We start from the raw sequence: 16,726 nt of genomic DNA, 5'->3' as shown, positions 1-16,726 counted from the left end.
CAAGCGAACAGGATTTTTGAGGAACCGATTGCTTAGCAGGATCCAGAAAGTAGCGCAAAGGTCGTTTGACCAATTGGCCACAGGTAATAGGTGTGAAAATCCAATATGCTAAAAAAACATACTGAAAGTCAACGAATTTCAGAGACACTTTGTTGTGGATAGTGCCTTGATCAGAAGTGGGTATGCCAATAATTTAAATGAATAACCCATGAAATAAAACTGGTGCAGAATGCAAATGGAGACAGCTATACTGGATAACTGCCCTTTAAGCTGATGGCTGATACTGACGGCGATCAGTTATGAGCTAGGTGGGTATGTGAGCTCAAAGTTGTAGAACTCATTAGAGTCCCATTAAAATCAATGGTGGGATAGATTATGCTGCCTTAATGCCACTGTAATTCTTAAAGTCATTCAGGGCTGTGACAGAATGGCTCTCTAAGGCTCAGGTCAGTAAGTGAGTTAGTTGCTCAACAGGTTCCCCAAGGGGAGCACTTCTTTACGGATTTCATTAGAATCTGAAGCCTGAGCAGAGTAGAATAACAAGTGTTTTGAAAGTCAGACGTGTTCCTATTTTCACCAAAACTGATAACAAAAAAGTTAATAAAAATAGCGACTTGTGCACTAAACATGCATTACTATATGTAATGAAATATACTTGAGGATCAAGCGCAGCTCCTGGGCCTATGCAAGGCATTTAGGTTCCCTATTTGATGCAGATTTATATATTTACCCTGTCTTTTCAGTGTAAACTCAAATTAAATTATATTGGGATAGTCTGTCGATATATATTGTAACATCCTTGTATTAACACATTGGAGCTATTGAATCTAAAATTGTGTGCCCAGCGACCTGCCTATTTATCAGACACCAACCACAACAATTCACTCCTTTGGTGATGTACTCTACCCTTCATGTAGCACAATGATTGGATATGGTTTGGTCACTGGACTATCAGGGAGACATTGGGTTTTTATACAGTTTATACAGTAAGGGGTTATCGTTTGTCACCCAAGGTGTTCTTAATAATGCCATTAAACACAGACACATTTGCAACGCCATTGTATCAAACCAAAATGAGATTGAACGAGCTCCTGTGATTTGCGAATTAATCCTGAATGATAAAATGTACATTTTCAAACATTGATACACTGCAATGTATCTAAAGAAGTAGCTCTTGTTGACACGAAATCTGAGCTAAAAGCATAATTATGCTGTTGGTTCAGCAATGATTAGTAAACGGCTCACTATCCCTCTATTACCGAGATTATTATGTACAGTCCTTTGTGACACTAATATTGCTGGTTACAGACCTTGCTGAGAAGATGGCTGTGGGGGCTCAGCATTCAGACTCTGCAGGTAGTTGTGGCAACGGTCCTTGTGTTCTTCCAGTGAACTCTGCTGCTTGTAACTCCGCCCACAGTAGTTACATTTGTAAGGTTTGCCGACAGTAGGAGAAGAGACTAGAGAGAGAGAAAATGACCAGATGAGCATTCATCACGCAAGGTCAGATTTCATTAAGATGCTACCTTGAATTGGACATTACGTATGATATTAAAACAGAAAATGCTGGACATTCCAGGCTGTAAGCCTTCATTACCATGCACTTACTTTCCCCATATAATTTGCATGTTCATAACTTCAATAATAAAAGCAGCATCTCTGTAGATTAACGTGAGCTCTAATCAACAGGAACATTTATTAATCGATCCAAAATATGCAAGTCTCTGATCAAGAGGGGTGACAATAAAATTCATAAGTTTATAAGTCGTAGGAGTAGAATTAGACTGTTTGATTCCTGGGATGGCAGGACTTTCATATGAAGAAAGACTGGATAGACTCGGCTTGTACTCGCTGGAATTTAGAAGATTGAGGGGGGATCTTATAGAAACGTACAAAATTCTTAAGGGGTTGGACAGGCTAGATGCAGGAAGATTGTTCCCGATTTTGGGGAAGTCCAGAACAAGGGGTCACAGTTTAAGGATAAGGCGGAAGTCTTTTAGGACCGAGATGAGAAAGTTTTTTTTCACACAGAGAGTGGTGAATCTGTGGAATTCTCTGCCACAGAAGGTAGTTGAGGCCAGTTCATTGGCTATATTTAAGAGGGAGTTAGATGTGGCCCTTGTGGCTAAAGGGATCAGGGGGTATGGAGAGAAGGCAGGTACGGGATACTGAGTTGGATGATCAGCCATGATCATATTGAATGGCGGTGCAGGCTCGAAGGGCCGAATGGCCTACTCCTGCACCTATTTTCTATGTTTCTATGTTTGACCCATTGAGAATGAGAAATAAATGAGAATAGACAGCCACAGAATAAAATAGGAAAAAGTTAAAGGAAATAGAATTGGGAGGCAAATGATGATTCACCATGTCAAAGGACTGATGATCAGCACAAAGGAGGTAGAATATATGATACCAGGGTAGAATATTGGAGATTTTTTTTTTAAACAAGAGTTTAAGGAAGGAATGTCCTTGGTGTAATCTGGGAGTGTCATTAGGACCTCGACAGAGCTTTTGGTAAGGGGAGAAAGCCAAGCTCTGAAATTTTACCTTGGGACTGTGAGAAAGACGAAAGATGAATTTGGGAAGTGACATCCTATTCTCTTGAGAACACAGTCAGTTGCACCACAGGCAGTTAATGAAATTGACAAGCAATTGCATCTACTGACACTTGTGCAACTTTACTCTATTAAACAATGTATCATAAATACTTTAGTATTTTTAGCTTGCAGTAACAAAAACAAACTTAAAGCTATTAAAAAGACCTTTATTTCTGAAAATTCTGCAAAGCAAAATAAATTGGTTATTGAGAGTCTGAAACTCTCTAGCATTCAACCCCCCTTTACCCCAATTGACACTTGTTTTTAATCATGCGATTTTCTATAAACACGAGGATTCCTAGGAACGTGGCTAACACATTACAGCATTATAACTACCTGTATGCTAAAATTTGATACATCTCCAAAAGAACACAATTGAAGGCAACCATCCAATGTAATTCAATGCACTCACTGTAACATTAAAATAATCCTGGAACTGTATTTTGCATCTAGTATTTCAACTACTGAGTGCTAGGAAATGCAGAGCACAAAGTTTGTGGATGTGGTTATGTGGACTTCTAAGCATTTTTATTTAGGAGTGAATTTTTCAAACATTCCCAATGTTAGGGAGGGTGAGCAGGGTGACTGGTTAAAATCAGTCATGCAGCTTTGCAGTTAAAACCCATCAAGGGGGCAGGGGAGAGGGGGAGAGGGGGAGAGAAGGACACTAATGTGAATTAATACAATGACTGGAAATGTTTTTTGCTGTTCAGATTCAATCAAATTTTTGTGTCTTCCATAGTAGTTATTTGTCAATAGAGAATCAGGGAGTGCTCAGTTACGTATTTAAGGCAAGCTGCAGAATAAAATACAACGATATTAGAGAGAAACAGTGTAATAACGCTGCAAAAATTCATTTTTCAAACAAATGTCATTGTCGAGCACATCTGAGCTCATCTGCTCTGGTGCAGCCCAAATTCTCGAGGCTAGATTTCAAACTTATAGAAGATCATAAGTGATAGTAGTAGAATTAGGCCATTTGGCCCATCAAGTCTACTCCGACATTTATTCATGGCTGATCTATCTTTCCCTCCGAGCCCCATTCTCCTGCCTTCTCCCCATAACCCCTGACACCCGTGCAGAGCGTGCCATGTACCATGTGTAGAGATTGATATTTCTGTTGAGCAGTATCAGTTCCTGATGTTTAGATATTCTGAAAATATTTCAGGTCCGTTCCAAAGAATTAGATCCAGATTGAAACAACCACATAGACATTCATCCTTAAGGTTTAACCTCAACCAACTTTTTCTTTTGAATACTTTGAGGGTGGGATTACTTTGAAGGTACATTAATGTCCATAGCTGTTCATCGTTCTGACACTTTATCTCTAATTTTGTCATCTTGTGCATGTATGATTTAACAGAACCTATTCAAAGGTTCCCATTCATTAAGTATTACTAATGTAGCAAGTGTCACCATTTTAGGGAAATGCTTTTATTAATTTTATGCATTTAAAGAAAAGACAAAGCTTAATCATATCTGAAATTCTTTAGGTAATTCACAACTACACACCATCTTGTCTGTTTTGAAAATCATGTTCACAACCTAAACATTCTGTTCTCAATTAAAGTTTATACTTCATTTTCCTTGATAGGTTTCAGTTTGAATTTGTACTCCCCATCAATTATGCTAATTTGAACAGGAGAAACAAAACATAAGTTCTACTTAGTTTAGTTTTAGTTTAGAGATGCAGTGCGGAAACAGGCCCTTCGGCCCAGTGAGTCTGCACCGACCCCCGCACTATCTTACAAGTACTCGGGACAATTGTACATATGCATCAAGCCAATCAACCTGCAAACCTGTACGTCTTGAGTATGGGAGGAAACCGAAGATCTCGGAGAAAACCCACGCGGTCACGGGGAGAACATATAAACTCCGTACAGACAGCACCCATAGTCAGGATCGAACCTGGGTCACTGGCACTACAAGCGCTGTAAGGCAGCAACTCTGCCGCTGTGCCACCCTTGTGCAATTTGTGGAATAAATAATAATAATAATAATAATGCATTACATTTATATAGCGCTTTTCTAAACACTCAAAGACGCTTTACAAGGTTTACTAAAACAGAAAATAAAATAAATAGATAAATAAGTAAACGAAGAGAAAAGGAAAAAGAAGGTGAGGTAACGGTCAGTGATTGACGACAGTGCTGAACAGGTGAGACTTCAGTGATGTTTTGAATGTGGTGAGTGAGGAGGAGTCTCTGACGGTTTGGGGTAGTGAGTTCCAGAGTGTGGGAGCAGCGATGGAGAAAGCCCTGTCCCCCCAGGATCTGAGTTTGGTCCGGATGGGGGGAAGACAGGAGGTTTGCAGCAGCAGAGCGGAGGTTACGGGTTGGAGTGTGTCTGTGGAGGAGGTCAGTCAGGTAGGATGGGGCCAGGTTATGGAGGGCTTTGTAGGTCATGAGGAGGATTTTGTACTGGATTCTCTGGGGGATGGGGAGCCAGTGGAGCTTGTAAAGGACGGGGGTGATATGGTCACGGATCGGGGAGTGGGTGAGTAGACGGGCAGCGGAATTCTGGATGTGTTGGAGTTTGTTGATGATTTTTGAGGGTGAACCATAGAGGAGGCTGTTGCAGTAGTCCAGACGGGAGGTGATGAAGGCGTGGATGAGGGTTTCAGCAGCTGTGGAGAAGAGGGATGGACGGAGACGGGCGGTGTTTTTGAGGTGGAAGAAGGCTGTCTTGGTGTTGTGTTTGATGTGTTTGTCGAAGGAGAGGGTTTGATCAAGGATGATTCCAAGATTCCGGATGTGAGGGGAGGTGGATACTGGGAAACCATCAATATTGAGGGTGAAGTTGTGGGTGGATTTGGTGAGGGTTTTTGGTCCAATGATGATGATTTCAGATTTGTCGCAGTTGAGTTTGAGAAAATTGAATTGAAGGCAAGATTTTATTTCAGTGATGCAGTTTGTCAGGGTAGAGTGCGTAGTGGTGGAGATTGACTTGGTGGAGATGAGGAGCTGGATATCATCGGCATAGCAGTGGAACTTGAGACCATGACGGCAGATTAATTGACCAAGGGGGAACAGGTACAGGATGAAGAGGAGGGGGCCAAGAACTGAACCTTGGGGGACACCTTGCGGGAGGGGAGCGGTGGGGGATTTGCAGTTATTAATGGAGATGAACTGGTGCCTGTCGGAGAGGTATGATTTGATCCAGGATAGGGCTGTGCCGGTGATGTTAAAGGTGGTTTCAAGTCGGGTAAGGAGGATGGAGTGATTTATGGTGTCAAAGGCGGCGCTGAGGTCGAGTAGGATGAGAATGTTGAGGTTGCCAGCGTCAGAGGAGAGGAGAAGGTCGTTGGTGATTTTGAGGAGTGCAGTTTCAGTACTGTGGTTGGAGCGGAATCCGGATTGGAATGTTTCATACAGGTTATTGGTAGAGAGGTGATGTTTGAGTTGAGAAGCTACAGTGCGTTCCAAAACTTTGGACAGAAAGGGTAGGTTGGAGATTGGCCTGAAGTTGTTTGGGGTGTCAGGGTTGAGTCCAGGTTTTTTCAGAATAGGGGTGACAGCAGCGATTTTGAGGGATGGCGGGACGATGCCAGTGGACAGGGAGGAGTTTATTGTTGCAGTGATAAGTGGAGAGAGAGTAGGAAGGCTGGCCTTGACAAAGCTGGAGGGGATGGGGTCCAGAGAGCAGGTGGCAGTTTTCATTCCTGTGAAGAGGTCAGAGAGGTCGGTGGTGGAGACTGGGGAGAACTGAGACAGGGGTTGACAGGATAAGGGGGAGCAGGTGGTTTGAGGGGGAGCAGGTGCGTTGGTGGTTAAGGTGCTGTAGATGTTGTCTATTTTGCTTTGGAAGAATGAAAGGAAAGAGGTGCATTTGTCGACTGTGAATGACTGGGAGATAGTGTCCAGGGGGCTGAGGAGTTTGTTTATTGTAGAGAAGAGTGCTTTTGGGTTTCCGGAGCCAGAGTGAATTATTTGAGAGTAGTAGGCGGAGTGGGCGCGGGAGAGGGCATCTTTGTAGTGCTGCAGGTGGTCTTTGTAGGCTTGGGGAAAGCAACTATACAGTAAATTCAGGTGAATTTAGTGCAGTTAGGAACACAACCTTCCCACCACCAATGTGTGCAACATGTTCAGAAAACATTCTCAAGGTTCCCATCTGTCACTTATCGAGAAACTTAAATCCCTTTTCCCCTTATCAAGGCCACATCTCTCCACCTTTGTCTTTTAGTTCCAAGAAAGGTCACCTTCACCCATCTCTTCCATCCACGTGTAACAATGCATTCTTGTCTAATCTTTGCTGACCTAAGAAACCACCCATTACTACACTTTTGTCAATCACGTGCCACCAATGGTCCCACTCACCCCCCTGGCACTGCCATCTCAGAGCTTCCACATCCCAGGAACAAAAGCCCACTTCCCTCTCTGCCCCAGCATCTGCATCCTACAGCCCTTTACCCTCATCACAATGGTTCGTCCTAAAACTGCCATATCTCAACTCATCTTTGGCACTTTTAACAGACCAGTTTCCCCGATTCTGCATCTTCAGACACCCACAACTTCACACAGTGTGCCTCCGCCTGCTACAATTCCTTTCCTGGTTTAACAGCATCATCAGAAATGCTCCCACAACCCACTAACCACTCTTCAAAAAAACTCTCAACTACCAATCAACAATGCCAGCTCCAAATCTAACATCTACCACATACAATTCGTTCCAGTGGCCAGCATCACCTGCCTTAACTATCTTAATATCCTGAATATCCTAATGCCTCAATATTCTGATCGCTCAAAAGAAAGAGTATGGTAAATGAACTTCCAATGGTAATCAACGAAACTGATTTGGTTTCCACACAAATAACCACGTTGTGTAATTTTATCCCAAAATTTCAAATAAAACAGGATACATTTTCACATACCAACCATCTTTGGCATGTTATTTTCCATCATACAATGATATCTAATGCATTGCGAAAAATGCCGCAGGATAGCCACTAGTAGACTAAAATACTTTGGAGATGACTGGAAATGCTGATAAGAATCATGTTTTTAATAGCCTGTGAACGATACACAAGAGAGGAAGATAATTTATCGGAAATTTCAGTATCAATAGAGGATTGTATTAGAGACTGCCTATGCCATTGGAATTTGCATATGAATTTAACTTTCAAAGGACAGAAGGATGAGCAGATCAAATGACAGGAGTCGGCCAGTTCAGACCAGGTCAGAGCATTGCCTTACTGAAATAAATGTCAACAAAGTGGGATGTCTATTAATAGCTTTAGAGCAGGCACTGGAAATTATTCTGCCTCGTTTATGGTCCTGTCTGGTGAGGATCATAAACTAATTTACTATTATAATCTAATTACAGGCCACTTACCCAACTAATCTCAAGACGCCAAATAACTGGATTTTTCATAGGCATCCCTGTCCAAAGGGTGCGATTGACCATGCTATATAGTAGTTGGCCAAAACCTCTTGTTCTATGCCTCTACTCTGGAAAGGGGCTTTGTGTGGCCAAGCCAAGCACTTCCCATACCCAATGTGAAATAGTTTAACATCTCTTTAAAGAAAAGCCCAACTAATCTACATTGCAATGTGCAATAGGAACACAACACATTGATAATTTGTTGCACAAAGGGATGAAGCAGGGTAATGAATTTATGCAAGAAAAAAAAGGAGTTTGTCATACACTCCCTCAAACCTGTTCTGCCACTCAATACGATCTACTCTACTTGATTACCAAATTCCAATAAGCCTAGATTGCCCTGCAATCCAAAATCTCTCTAAACCTTGGAATATACATTAATTGACTTGGCATTCAAAGTTCTGAGGTTGAACATTCCAGAGATCTGCACAACCTGTTCATTTAAAAGATGCATGTGGTACAAATTCGTCCTTAAAGGCTTTCACTGAAAAAAAGACTTGACCAACAACAATTAGAGAGAGGGAAAAAGAAAAGAAAAAGAAAACTCTTGTAATGCAGAAATTTAAATTAGGATAGAACAACACTGAAGAAACGAGCTGCAGTCTTCAATTTTTTTTGCAATTTATACAGATTATAAACGGATTTGCTACTTGAATACAACTCTATCGTTTAATAAAGCTCAATCCCCTCTATACCAAATTCCTGAGGAAATGTGATTTCACAGATTTGTTAAAAATTGTTATTATAGCAGTGGGAGCCCAAATGGCCTGTCTCTAGCGAAAAAGGAGGAAATACAACAGGGGCACTGATTTCTATTTGGTAATTCACACAGGGCTAATAAATTACATGTTAACGTCTGCTGAGAGCAGAATCAGGCTCAGCTGTCATGCTACTGCACTCAATTACTTTGCTAAAACCTAGTGAATAATCTCACATATAAACACAGCCACTTGGACAAGAAAGAGGATGTGAAGTCACATGCATTTACACCAGCGTGAATCAGCATTCACGGGAAAATAAGGGGACAAAAACTAGAAGTAAAGGTCGGGAGAGCAGCAGGAGCAGCAAGGACGACCGTTGGCTGAAAGTAAGTGTGAATTGCTGGTAAAAGTCAGTTTAAAAAGAGCGCCAAAGGGACGCTAGCAGTCATTCAGTAAAGGTCGGGAGAGCAGCAGTAGCAGCAAGGACGACCGTTGGCTGAAAGTAAGTAAGTGTGAATTGCAGGTAAAAGTCCGTTTAAAAAAGAGCGCCAATATTCACTCCCTTGCAAGGGGTGACATAGAATCAGGAGATGTAGAATCAATATGGATAGAAATGAGGAATTGTAAGGGTAAAAAGACCCTAATGGGAGTTATCTACAGGCCCCCAAACAGTAGCCTCGACATAGGGTGCCAGTTGAATCAAGAGCTAAAATTGGCATGTCGCAAATGTAATGCTACGGTGGTTATGTGAGATTTCAACATGCAGGTAGACTGGGAAAATCAGGTTGGTGGTGGACCCCAGGAAAGAGAGTTTGTGGAGTGCCTCCGAGATGGATTCTTAGAACAACTTGTACTGGAGCCTACCAGGGAGAAGGCAATTCTGGATTTAGTGTGGTATAATGAACCTGATCTGATAAGGGAACTCAAGGTAAAAGAGCCATTAGGAGGCAGTGACCACAATATGATAAGTTTTAATCTCCAAATTGAGAGGGAGAAGGGAAAATCGGAAGTGTCAGTATTACAGTATAGCAAAAGGGATTACAGAGGCATGAAGCAGGAGCTGGCCAGATTTGACTGGAAGGAGGCCCTAGCAGGGAAGACGGTGGAACAGCAATGGCAGGTATTCCTGGGAATAATGCAGAAGTTGCAGGATCAATTTATCCCAAAGAGGAGGAAAGATTCTAAGGGGAGTAAGAGGCTGACAAGGGAAGTCAAGGACAGCATAAAAATAAAAGAGAAGTATAACATAGCCAAGAAGAGTGGGAAGCCAGAGGATTGGGACTCTTTTAAAGAGCAACAGGAGATAACTAAAAAGGCAATACGGGGAGAAAAGATGAGGTACGAGGGTAAGCTAGCCAATAATATAAAGGAGGATAGTAAAAGCTTTTTTAGGTATGTGAAGAGGAAAAAAATAGTCAAGGCAAATGTGGGTCCCTTGAAGACAGAAGCAGGGGAATTATTATGGGGAACAAGTAAATGGCAGACAAGTTGAACTGGTACTTTGGATCTGTCTTCACTAAGGAAGATACAAACAATCTCCCAGATGTTCTAGTGGCCAGAGATCCTAGGGTGACGGAGGAACTGAAGGAAATTCACATTAGGCAGGAAATGGTGTTGGGTAGACTGATGGGACTGAAAGCTGATAAATCCCCGGTGTGCATCCCAGGGTACTTGAGGAGATGGCTCTAGAAATCGTGGACGCATTGGTGATCATTTTCCAATGTTCTATAGATTCAGGATCAGTTCCTGTGGATTATATTACGTAGCTAATATTATTTCACTTTTTAAGAAAAGAGGGAGAGAGAAAACGGGAAATTATAGACCAGTTAGTCTGACATCAGTGGTGGGGAAGATGCTGGAGTCAATTATAAAATGCGAAATTACGGAGCATTTGGATAGCAATAACAGGGTCGTTCCTAGTCAGCATGGATTTACGAAGGGGAAATCATGCTTCACTAATCTTCTGGAATTTTTTGAGGATGTAACTAGGAAAATTGACGGGGAGAGCCGGTGGATGTAGTGTACCTCGACTTTCAGAAAGCCTTCGACAAGGTCCCACATAGGAGATTAGTGGGCAACATTAGAGCACATGGTATTGGGGGTAGGGTACTGACATGGTTAGAAAATTGGTTGGCAGACAGAAAGCAAAGAGTGGGGATAAATGGGTCCCTTTCAGAATGGCAGGCAGTGACCAGTGGGGTACCGCAAGGCTCGGTGCTGGGACCGCAGCTATTTATAATATACATTAATAACTTGGATGAAGGGATTAAAAGTACCATTAGCAAATTTGCAGATGATACAAAGCTGGGTGGCAGTATGAACTGTGAGGAAGATGCTATGATGTTGCAAGGTGACTTGGACAGGTTGTGTGAGTGGGCAGATGCATGGCAGATGCAGTTTAATGTGGATAAGTGTGAGGTTATCCACTTTGGTGGTAAGAATAGGAAGGCAGATTATTATCTGAATGGTGTCAAGTTAGGAAAAGGGGACGTACAACGAGATCTGGGTGTCCTAGTGCATCAGTCACTGAATGGAAGCATGCAGATACAGCAGGCAGTAAAGAAAGCCAATGGAATGTTGGCCTTCATAACATAACATATAGGAGCAAAGAGGTCCTTCCACAGTTGTACAGGGCCCTAGTGAGACCGCACCTGGAATGCTGTGTACAGTTTTGGTCTCCAAATTTGAGGAAGGATATTCTTGCTATTGAGGGCGTGCAGCGTAGGTTTACTAGGTGAATTCCCGGAATGGCGGGACTGTCATATGTTGAAAGACTGGAGCGACTAGGCTTGTATACACTGGAATTTAGAAGGATGAGAGGGGATCTTATCGAAACATATAAGATTATTAAGGGGTTGGACACGTTAGAGGCAGGAAACATGTTCCCAATGTTGGGGGAGTCCCGAACCAGGGGCCACAGTTTAAGAATAAGGGGTAGGTCATTTAGAACGGAGATGAGGAAACATTTTTTCAGTCAAAGAGTTGTAAATCTGTGGAATTCTCTGCCTCAGAAGGCAGTGGAGGCCATTCTCTGAATGCATTCAAGAGAGAGCTAGATAGAGCCCTTAACGATAGCAGAGTCAAGGGGTATGGGGAGAAGGCAGGAACGGGGTACTGATTGAGAATGATCAGCCTTGATCACATTGAATGGTGGTGCTGGCTCAAAGGGCCGAATGGCCTACTCCTGCACCTATTGTCTATTGTCTAGAAGATGAAACCGAAGATTTATTTTTAAAAATGGGAATAAATTAAACTTAATTTAAATTCAAATTTTTAACCTTAAACCATAAATTTACAAAAGCGACAAAATGACCAATTCGAAGTGGACAATGCTGATTAAAAACCCCAGGTAGAAGATAGAATAGGAATAGTTGTAAAGAATTTGCAAAGATAGAAAGAATCATAGCACCAGGCAAAATAACTTACAAACTTGTGGTTGCATGCAAAGAACTATCCTTCAAGGTGAGCAGTCTGTCTGAATCTTCAGCATCTTCTGAAAATGATGGCACTCATATGACACTCACTGGCTTACAGACAGGTACGTGACACGTGGCATGGTGCACAAATGGCAGAAAGTACCATATATTTACAGTAAACTTTCACCATAAAGTGATGAACAACAAAGTGATAACAGCACGCTCAATTGAGAATGAAGTTTTAGAGATTTTAGAGATTTAGAGATACAGCGTGGAAACAGGCCATTCGGCCCACCTGGTCCGCGCCGCCCAGCGATCCCCGCACATTAACACTATCCCACACACTAGGGACAATTTTTTTAAAACATTTGCCCAGCCAATTAACCTACATACCTGTACGTCTTTGGAGTGTGGGAGGAAACCGAAGATCTCGGAGAAAACCCACGCGGGTCACGGGGAGAACGTACAAACTCCGTACAGACGGCACCCGTAGTCAGGATCGAACCTGAGTCTCCGGCGCTGCATTCGCTGTAAGGCAGCAACTCTACCGCTGCGCCAAAGCAAGTTCTTTGCTTTTTAATCCCAAAATAATTGTTTCGAATATCAAACAATGAAAGGTAGTGCCTAGAATACTTCAACTCAATCCTCTGTCTCGATGGTAACATTTAATCTCATGCATTCAATTGCACTGATTTTATCTGGTTTGCGCATTAAGTTTAAACATAATGCACATTTTAATCACACCATTAGACCATAGTAGTGGTTAATAAGATTGGTTAGTTTGAATTGTTTTCTCTTTTGCTTGAAAAATGACCTCCTGCAATTGCACAGAAGATGCTGTAGGAAATGCAGTGAATATTGGGAGTGATTGAAAAGTTGGCCAGCTGGTCCCCTCAAATTCAGAGGGGGTAGAAAACGTTTTTGGTATTGCCACAATGCTGGAAGTTGCAAAAATGGCATTGGATGATGGGATGAATAAGTGTGGAAGCGAACAGCAAGCAAGGTCCATTATGGCTTGGGTAAGATCTATTAACCATGATAAAACAGCTTTGAAGACCACAGGCAGAAGTCTTGTTCCCCAATTAATTTCACTGGGAAAAGACAATTCCAATACAAGCTAGCGGGTCAAACAAATGACCTGAATAAACAACTTTCCATCAATAAATTCCAAATAATCACAAATGTATTGCATTCACTTTTGCCATTCACAAGATGGCATTACACAAATTCATGTAGATTTATGTTAAAGGAGCTCGGGTTGATCAGCAATACAAACCCACAAAAGAAACAAGCTACATTGAGTAATTGTATGCCAACTAATTTATTAACTAAAACACATAATGAAGTATTCTAAACAATGGCTTGCAGGATTCACCGATCATTTCCACAAGCGTCAAATGATCATCTACCGCAGGTAGTGAACCAACTATGAAGTGCTTCAGGATGTCCCGAAGCTATGAAAGACACAATGTAATCACCCCAAGTTCAGTTTTAATGTTAAGCCGGGAATTTCCCCATTCGAGAGGTAGAAGAGGCTCCAGAGCATTCAATTGAAAGAAAACATCTCACTATGGGTGTGTTCAGCCACAATAAAATATACAGGTTTCCATCACGCAGTAAATCCGCCATTTATCACCACCACCCACCCCAATGCATAAACGGTATTCAACAGTGGCAGCCCTTGCATTAAAGGTTAAAGAGCACTTTAAAATAAATCTTGTATTTGTAACCCAGCTGATTTTATCTTGTGAATTACCACCTAGCATGGCTGTATAAGGTAAAACACAATAATTTAGGGGATTTTAAATGTAGGGGATTTTTTTCTTCTCAGTCTGTTGTTTACAGAAAAAAAGTGGCACCTGATCAACTGGCAAGAACGAAAATACCACAGATATCTCCATTTCAGAACTGCATATCACAACCAACTGGCACAAATCAGTTGAGCTGCTACCCAAGGGCATATTTACGTAATGGAACCTTGTAAAAAAATTCCAACGCGAAAACATTCTTAATTTAATCTCCTCCCTTAAAAAATATGGAGATCTAAAACTGAGTGTATGCAGTTGATGCAAAAAATTGGGATGGAAATCTACTTCACTACCAAGCTTTCTTTCAACAGACCAGTTAATATGTATTTATTCACAAAATGCTGAAGTAACTCAGCAGGTCAGGCAGCATCTCAGGAGAGAAGGAATGGGTGACGTTTCGGGTCGAGACCCTTCTTCAGACTGTGTATTCTTCAGCAATTCTACTCAATTTCAGTAATTCATGTGGAAATGGAAAACCAGAGAAAAATAGGTGACAAATATCTCCCAGGGAGTTAACAGCAAACCTGCAAACCTCTCAGACATCAACCCAACATTACAATTTGCACTCTTAATTGTAGCTGGTTATATTAATTGTGTGTAAGAAAGAACTGCAGATGCTGGTTTAAATTGAAGGTAGACACAAAATACTGGAGTAACTCAGCGGGACAGGCAGCATCTCTGGAGAGAAGGAATGGGTGACGTTTCGGGTCGAGAGCCTTCTTCAGTTAATTGTGCATGTTTTCATGTCCTTTGTAACACAAGAATTATCAATTATTTTTTCATTATTAATTTTCCAGGTTTGTCTGCTTGTCATTCTTGTCATTCTTGTCATTCTTGTCATTATTGTCTCCTTGTCATTCTTCAGTCTGGCTTTTATTTGGATATTTAATGAAGCTCTTTTACAAGTATATCAATGAGCTGTGAAGTGCCTTTGCCACATTTATTCCACTTATCCACTATTCTATGTGAAGGATTGGGCATTATGTTCAAACCAAGTTCTAAGTTTACTAATAACTACACACCAATGCACCTCATCTTCTATACTGTAAGAATTACTTATTATTCAATCATGTTCCCTGCAAGATTAGATAACCAATTTCTCTCCCCCTCATTTTCAAACTTAAATGTTTGCAGTTGACAATTGTTGCTTGAGCATCGACAAAAACAGGTTGGCAAGTCCGAGCTTCAAATTTAAACATTAATATACATCTTGCCCAGGTAATGTCATATGTTGAAAGACTGGAGCAGCTTGGCTTGTATACACTGGAATTTAGAAGGATGAGAGGGGATCTTATCGAAACATATAAGATTATTAAAGGGTTGGACACGTTAGAGGCAGGAAACATGTTCCCAATGTTGGGGGAGTCCAGAACCAGGGGCCACAGTTTAAGAATAAGGGGTAGGCCATTTAGAATGGAGATGAGGAAAAACTTTTTCAGTCAGAGAGTTGTAAATCTGTGGAATTCACTGCCTCAGAAGGCAGTGGAGGCCAATTCTCTGAATGCATTCAAGAGAGAGCTAGATAGAGCTCTTAAGGATAGCGGAGTCAGGGGGTATGGGGAGGAGGCAGGAACGGGGTACTGATTGAGAATGATCAGCCATGATCACATTAAATGGTGGTGCTGGCTCGAAGGGCCTACTCCTGCACCTATTGTCCATATCTACAGGAGCCTCAAACATCACCTTATGTTTAGAAATTAGAGATAACAATGTAAAGAGGCTTCAAGGGGATATAACCAACATATGTTAATGGATGAGAATACAGCAGATAGAACATAATAGTATAAGAAAATAACTGCAGATGCTGGTACAAATCGATTTATTCACAAAATGCTGGAATAACTCAGCAGGTCGGGCAGCATCTCGGGAGAGAAGGAATGGGTGACGTTTCGGGTCGAGACCCTTCTTCAGACTGATAGAACATAATACAAGATCTTTAACTTTGGTACATAAAACAAAAGAGCAGATTTTTAAAAAATGGTGGCAGATTAAGAAACATTGCTGTCTACAATTCAAGGAAAGTAAACACGCAGATGCAACAAGCAATTAGGAAGGCAAATAGTGCCAATTTTACAAGAGAATTTAAATACAGAAGTATATATGTCACACCGCAACCATACAGGGCCTTCGCGAGACAACATGTGAGATACAGTGTACATTTTCCTACACTAAAAAGATATTTACTTGTCAAAGAAGAAGCGCAATTAAGGTCTAGAAGATGGATTCCTACCACGTTGGGTTTATAATTTAAAAGATTGACTTCACTCGGCCAGTATTCTGCAGCGTTTCGAGGAATGAGATATGATCTCACGGGAACTTACAAAATTCTTACTAGGGCAGGTTCAAGGAGGAAGATTACGTCGGCTGAGGAAGCTAGAACCTGAGGGAATGGGGGTCTAGGAATAAGGGGTAGCTCATTTCGAACTGAGATGGGGTGAAATCTGCATTCAGAGGTGGTTGGTGAATTTATAGAATTCCCTACCACAGAGATTGAGATAATTTAAAATCAAGTTTGACAGATATTTGCATAGCTAAGGAATCTGGTGGCCAGGATAGGAAAGTTGAGCTGTGGTGGAAAAGTAGCCGCGACCTTGATAAATGACAGAGTCGAAAGGCCAAGTGGAACATCCGGCTCTTAAACCTTATGTTCTCATGTTCTTGCCTATTTGAGACTAAAACGGGCATACTCCAATTAACAGCACAACCTACATTTTCTTCAAAATTTTACAAAACTGAATCACGTCCTATATACAAATTGATTTTTTAAAAAGAACAAAATCTTTGTGGTGCACTATGGGAAAAGAATAGAAATTAAGAGCTGCAAT

At 41.5% G+C, this 16,726-nt stretch overlaps 2 protein-coding genes across 4 annotated transcripts in view; both read right to left on the bottom strand.

The window, feature by feature from the left end:
* rps26 (ribosomal protein S26) overlaps window positions 1-1,358 on the bottom strand; it is a 43,199-nt gene extending 41,841 nt beyond the window's left edge. The window contains exon 1 of the mRNA XM_078431237.1: window positions 1,311-1,358. Within this exon, the coding sequence (XP_078287363.1) occupies window positions 1,311-1,343 (33 nt within the window). The 5' untranslated portion in view covers window positions 1,344-1,358. The remainder of the gene's footprint in view (window positions 1-1,310) is intronic.
* ikzf4 (IKAROS family zinc finger 4) overlaps window positions 1-16,726 on the bottom strand; it is a 115,060-nt gene that overhangs the window by 13,899 nt on the left and 84,435 nt on the right. For all 3 annotated transcript variants that reach the window (XM_078431236.1, XM_078431234.1, XM_078431235.1), the window contains one exon: window positions 1,311-1,460. In XM_078431236.1, coding sequence (XP_078287362.1) covers window positions 1,311-1,460 — 150 coding nt within the window. The remainder of the gene's footprint in view (window positions 1-1,310; window positions 1,461-16,726) is intronic.

Source organism: Rhinoraja longicauda, chromosome 42 (genome assembly GCF_053455715.1).
Source record: "Rhinoraja longicauda isolate Sanriku21f chromosome 42, sRhiLon1.1, whole genome shotgun sequence".
NCBI lineage: Eukaryota > Metazoa > Chordata > Chondrichthyes > Rajiformes > Arhynchobatidae > Rhinoraja > Rhinoraja longicauda.
Note: the sequence above shows the minus strand (reverse complement) of the source record. Positions and strands in the feature narration are given on the sequence as shown.